The sequence below is a fragment of the Atta cephalotes genome, assembly GCF_000143395.1.
Source record: "Atta cephalotes unplaced genomic scaffold scaffold00038, whole genome shotgun sequence".
In the NCBI taxonomy this organism is placed as follows: domain Eukaryota; kingdom Metazoa; phylum Arthropoda; class Insecta; order Hymenoptera; family Formicidae; genus Atta; species Atta cephalotes.
This window is the reverse complement of record NW_012130102.1, coordinates 2,323,730-2,329,478: the sequence shown is the minus strand read 5'-3', so window position 1 is coordinate 2,329,478 and position 5,749 is coordinate 2,323,730. Positions and strand designations below refer to the sequence as shown.

The 5,749-nt window shown below is 36.8% G+C and overlaps 1 protein-coding gene across 1 annotated transcript; it reads left to right on the top strand.

The window, feature by feature from the left end:
* Window positions 1-4,103: 4,103 nt before the first annotated feature.
* On the top strand, window positions 4,104-5,168 carry LOC105621955. The gene is given in 4 exon segments (XM_012203390.1): window positions 4,104-4,231; window positions 4,427-4,461; window positions 4,464-4,607; window positions 4,708-5,168. Coding segments are annotated over 4 exon segments (768 nt in total).
* The last annotated feature ends 581 nt before the right edge of the window (window positions 5,169-5,749 follow it).

Sequence of the window (5,749 nt, the reverse complement as noted above, 5' to 3'; positions counted from 1 at the left end):
CTATATATATATATATATATATATATATATATATATATATATATATATATACATATGTATATATATATATTTAATAAATTTTTAAACCAAATATTACAATTACTGGAAGTAGTTCTATATTACTTCATATGTCGTTATATACTACTACAGTAATAACTATTGGCACAGCATTGACACTATTGCATATCAGTAGTAATACTACTGTAGTGACACTAATACTATTTTTATACTTCCAAATGATATTGGAAATTTATATGATAGACCAACATTTAAATTTCATTAATTCAAAAATTGAGATCATTTCGATAAAAATTCGAATTAGAATTAGTCTAGCTAGACTTTGATAGAATCAATGATATTTTTCTTTGATTTCATGCTCATTTATGATAAGAGATAGTTAATAAGTTGTCAGCATTTATGGTAAGAGACATTATTTCCTGAAATTCCTCAATACAAAAGTGATGTATTACGTGATTTTATATTAAATAAACTACGAAGTACAAATAAAAGTAATGTCATTCAGCAGGAATAGAACAATAAAATAAGATACACAGAATTATTATTACTAGAAGAAAAGATATAGACTTTATCGAAAAAATTGTAAAAAATTTTCTGATTCGTATAAAAAAATTCCACAATTTTCTAAAAAGTTCTAAAATTATTTATAAATTCTGAAAAATTTTGAGAAAGCTTTTGTGATTAGAGTGATATTGCAATTGTCGAAATGAAATCGAAAAAAATATCGATTCGACCTTTGAACAAAATATTCAAAATATAAGATTACATCACATATTTATATCAAAAATATTAAAAATGTATCAAATTCTTATTGTACTCTCTACATAGTAATTTTTTATTACTCGATAATGTTAAAATTTCGATGCAAGTTTCGAATCAACAACTTTTCCATCGTAATGATGTTAAAACGATGTCTTTTCAAGGAATTATTTCTGATTGGGTGAGAAAGGAGCCTCTTGATATACTAGAGAATAAAAGTCGCTTATGCTTTAATTATAATAAATCTATTACAAATGAAATAGAACAGATAAAACATGATCCAACATGCTTACATCTCAATGTCATTATTCAAACACAAAGTTCTTCTTGTTCATTTTCTAATGCCACTGAAAATATTAAATGATTGTCTTTACGATCTAAGATGAATGTTTTTGTTCTAAAGAATATTTATATTCCTGAAAGTGCAAAATGTTGGTCGACATTTAAATAGTCGTGTATTTATTGCAGAATTATTGCTGCAGATTTGCGATTTATTTATAGGCCATATGTAATAAAAGGAGCAGCTGCAAGTTTTTTTACAGGCTCTTCGTAGTGTAGCAAATTATAATCGTTTTGAAGATGAAAACAATTTTACAGAAGATGAATTTAAATGTATAACACCTATTACAAAATAACAATTCAAGATCTGTATACGTGTTGCAATCTTGTGTCCTAAGAACGTGGTGGTCAGAAACATTATTAAAAAAGATGTTTTAACTTTTTTATGCAAACTGCGACAAGGATTGTCTGACGAATTCTTTAAAGTACTGTTTCAGTATTCTTCCAAACAAATAGTGAGTCTTGCGATTTTTAAAATTCGGCAGTCTTTATTAAAGATTTGTTCATAAAAATTAGTTTCCAGTCATAATTCGAGAGGAATATATCATGAGACATGTAACACTTTTTGCAAATGAATTATATATTATAATTCCCAGCCAGATATTCCGAAAGTGATTGCTTATATTGATGGGACTTACTCATATATTTACAAAAGTAACAACTTTAGTGTTTTACGACAAACGTACTCGAATGCAGAAAGGTTGCCTTTTAATAAAAATATATAAAATTATATTCTTATAATAGCTCCAGATATATATTGACTGTTCAAGGGCTTTACTTTTCTGATTCTACCATACAATAATAATGCTCAAATATTAAACAATGCACATGTGAACCAAATGAGAGGATGGTTTCATGATGGCGACATTTTCATATTAGATCGTGGATACCAAGATGCTCAGCCGTTACTTCGTGAAGCAGATATTCAATATAAAATGCCAGCTTTCCTTAACCGTCACCAGAAATAATTGTTTACTGAAGAAACAAACGAATCTCGATTGATAACAAAAACAAGGTGGAAAAGTCGAAAACAGAAATGGACAAGTCTATATTTCATCAAGTCTATATTCAAGTTTTTTTGATTATATTATTATATTATATTATTATATTATTATATTATATTATTATTTGATTATTGATTATATTAATAGTTATAATGCTTCATCTTCATCATCTCGATGAATTATATAATATTGCAGGTGCTATAATCAACAAATTTATATGAAGAAACTAACTTATAGATAAGTCTAGAGAGGTTAATATTGTGTTCGGTACTCATGTATCGTTTATTGCGTCTAATCACATCGCCCGATAAAGAATCGATCAATCCACGATGTCGATTGTTAAACATCGCGCGTAATTGATCAGAAACACTCAGATCATCATGCCCGCTCTAACTGTCTCGTCGACAGCACGTGTCTCGCCTCGTGGTAAATAAGTTTATACCGCGTTACCACACCGTTGAGATTCTTTTCGCATCTATTATAAAACACATTCGCTCGCATTTGAGGTCTGTTTAAATAAAATTTGGAAAGTAGAGAAAATCTCATTTTTCTCGACCAAGTGCCCTCGAAGCAATCATACCACGGGAAATGCTTGGACGGTGATCGCATAGCCACAAATCCACGCAGAGCGTCAACATTTCTTTGGTCCTTCGAGCTGGATTCTGTCAAGTATTTGGCCTCAGTGAAGTGGCGAGCAGCAATTTGGCAATCAGACAAAGTTATCTCATCAAGATGAGACAAGCGCAATAGCAGCAATCAATGCAAGCGTCGCACCAGCGGCAGTACACAGTTCAATAAAAGCAGCCGCAAGATCCGCGACTAAGCGTTGAAGACGCAGCTCAACGGCGCAACATCTGTGAGAGGAACGTTCCGTCCAACAACGCTCGATTGAAAGGCATCTAGCATCTATCGCATCCCTTTCTAGGAATAATTGCGTGTGTAACAAGATAAGGAAGACCATTGTCTTCGTTGCCAATCAAATTCCCTTCGCCGCGTTCATTCGTATTTGCATTCAAGATGGTCGACCAATTAGAAACGACGATACTTAAACACAGCGCGCGACTATAAAGGTATCATGTACGCGTATCAAAAGTTATATAGAGTCAATCGCCGCCATTAGCCCATCAATAGTGGCATCTCATCTTGAAGAGATGAAATTGGAAGGCGAAACTCGAATACTATTGGGCGGAATATAACGAGGTGCAATCGCGTCTAGAATCATTAGACGAGTCCGAAGGCTGCGATCGAGACGGTTTCGAGGAAGCGTTCTATACGTTATCCGCTAAGATCCACGAGCTCACTTTCCCTTCGCCGACATTGCGAACGTCCATCTTTTCCTCGTCCTCTTTAAGTGTTCGCGACTCAGATCATAGTACATACATTTAGTTGCCTAAGTTAAATTTACCAACATTTTCCGGCAAATATGATGAATGTTCCCGTTTTTCGATACATTCAACTTGATTATCCATTCCAACACATCACTCTCAAATACGCAAAGATTTCAGTATGAGCGTCACTCACCGGCGATGCAAACGTTGTAATCAGTTCATTAGAATTGTCAGACACTAATTATGACGTCGCGTGGTCAATTTTCAGAGACCGATATGATAACAAGCGCGCATGATTGTTCAAACTCATGTCAAGGTTATAATGGATTTGCCGGCAAAGGAAAATTCAAACGATCTCTGACGGCGCCGGGAAACATTTGCACGTCCTTCAGGCATTGAAGCGTCTCATGACGCATTGGAGCGATCTTCTCGTCCTCATTCTAATTTCTAAACTTGACTCATTCACGTTACGCGAGTGAGAAACTTCCTTAACGAGCAACGAGCTGCCGTTGCTTAAACAGCTAGATTTTATAGCTTATCGATCAAGTGCTCGAGGCTACCACAAAGGCTAGCATCACTTCCGCAAAGAAAGTCGAGGCAAAATCGCAGCCAAATGTTAAGCGATCATCGTCGTGCGCGGTTACATTAAACCTAAATGCCTTTCAAGCGATCACATCATTTATTATTGCAAAAATTTCGTGAATTTCCGATATCGCAAAGAGCTGCGGAAATTCGCAGTCGCAAACTTTGCGCAAATTGCTTGCGCTCCTCTTCATGCATCAAGTAAATGCACTTCCGGTCATGAAAGGTCTGCTAAGCAAAGCATAATACGCTTCATAAGACCCATCGATTAACAGTATCGATAAGGAAGTTGCATCTAAGGCAACTCCTCCCTCTTTCATCCTAGCGACTCATGCTTCAAGATCATTTAATAGAACAAGTCATGCTTTCGACTGCGGTTGTGTTTGTCTGCGACAGCGACGGTTCGCGCAGAGTGTGTCGAGCTTTGATGGATGCGGATTGCAAGCGAACTTCGTATCCAAGAAATTTGTGGAAGCTCTCGGTTTAGAAACGCGTCTATTAAATGTCTCAATTTCCAGCGTCAATGGCACGGTAACCTCGTCCAATCACGTGATTAGAATCAAATTACAATCGACTCGTACATCGCGGCTATCGAATGCATTGTTACTAATCAGGTTACTAATAAAATTTCGGCGGTTTCTTTGGGGCGGGACAAATTTGATTTTCGCAACATTTAGTTGATCCGCGATTTCATATATCGTCGGATATTGATCTTTTAATGCGAGCGAAGTTGTTTTGGAATCTGATGTGCGTTGGTCAAATCAAGTCTTCAGACAAGCACCCAACTCTCAGAAAACACGATTGGGCTGAATTTGACAGGTTGTTGGCGGGCAGCATATCGACCGCCTCAAAGGTTCACTCGTTTCACGCATCCGTAACCAATGCGGAATTACACGAACATGTCAGTCATGCCTGGCAAATGGACGACATCTCTGCGCAATCGGACAATTACACAATGGAGGAAAATATTTGCGAGCGTCACTTTTTAGACAACATGTCTCAAAATTCTCAGGGTAGATATACAGTCAAGCTTCCCGTCAGAGAGCAAACGTTAAATAACATTGGCGATTCACGTGAGACAGCTCTCAAGCGATTGAGGGGCATCGAGAGACGTTTTAAGGCGCGATCCTACGCTTAAAATACAATATGCGGCGTTCCTCGATGAATATTTATCGCTGGGACATACACGACCCCTAGAGCCATCCATTGCGGAAGAACCAATATCGTTTTTATCTTCCCTACCATTGCGTCTTCAAAATGGTTGAGCAAACATCGAAAATCCGTATTGTATTCGATGCATCTTGCCGCAGCAGTTCCGACGTATCGTTAAACGCTCCTAGTGGGACTGACCGATCAACAAGATTTGATCTCAATTTTGATACGCTTCCGTTTTTTATGTCATCACCGCTGACTCATAAAAATGTATCGGCAGATTTTAGTGCATCCATCCCAAACGCGCCTGCTGAGAATTCTCTGGAGCGACGATCTCTCTGCTAATATCGATACGTACGAACTCACTACCGTCACTTACAGTACAGCTTCTGCGTCATTTCTGATTACCAGGTGCCTTAAGCATTTGGCAGCACACTCATCAATTTACTCGAGGTTCAGCGTTCTTCGGGATTTTTATGTCGATGACATGCTCACCAGAGCGGATACAGTTGACGAATTAAAATTAATTCGCGATGAAACCATTCAGCTGTTAAAATTAGGAGCATT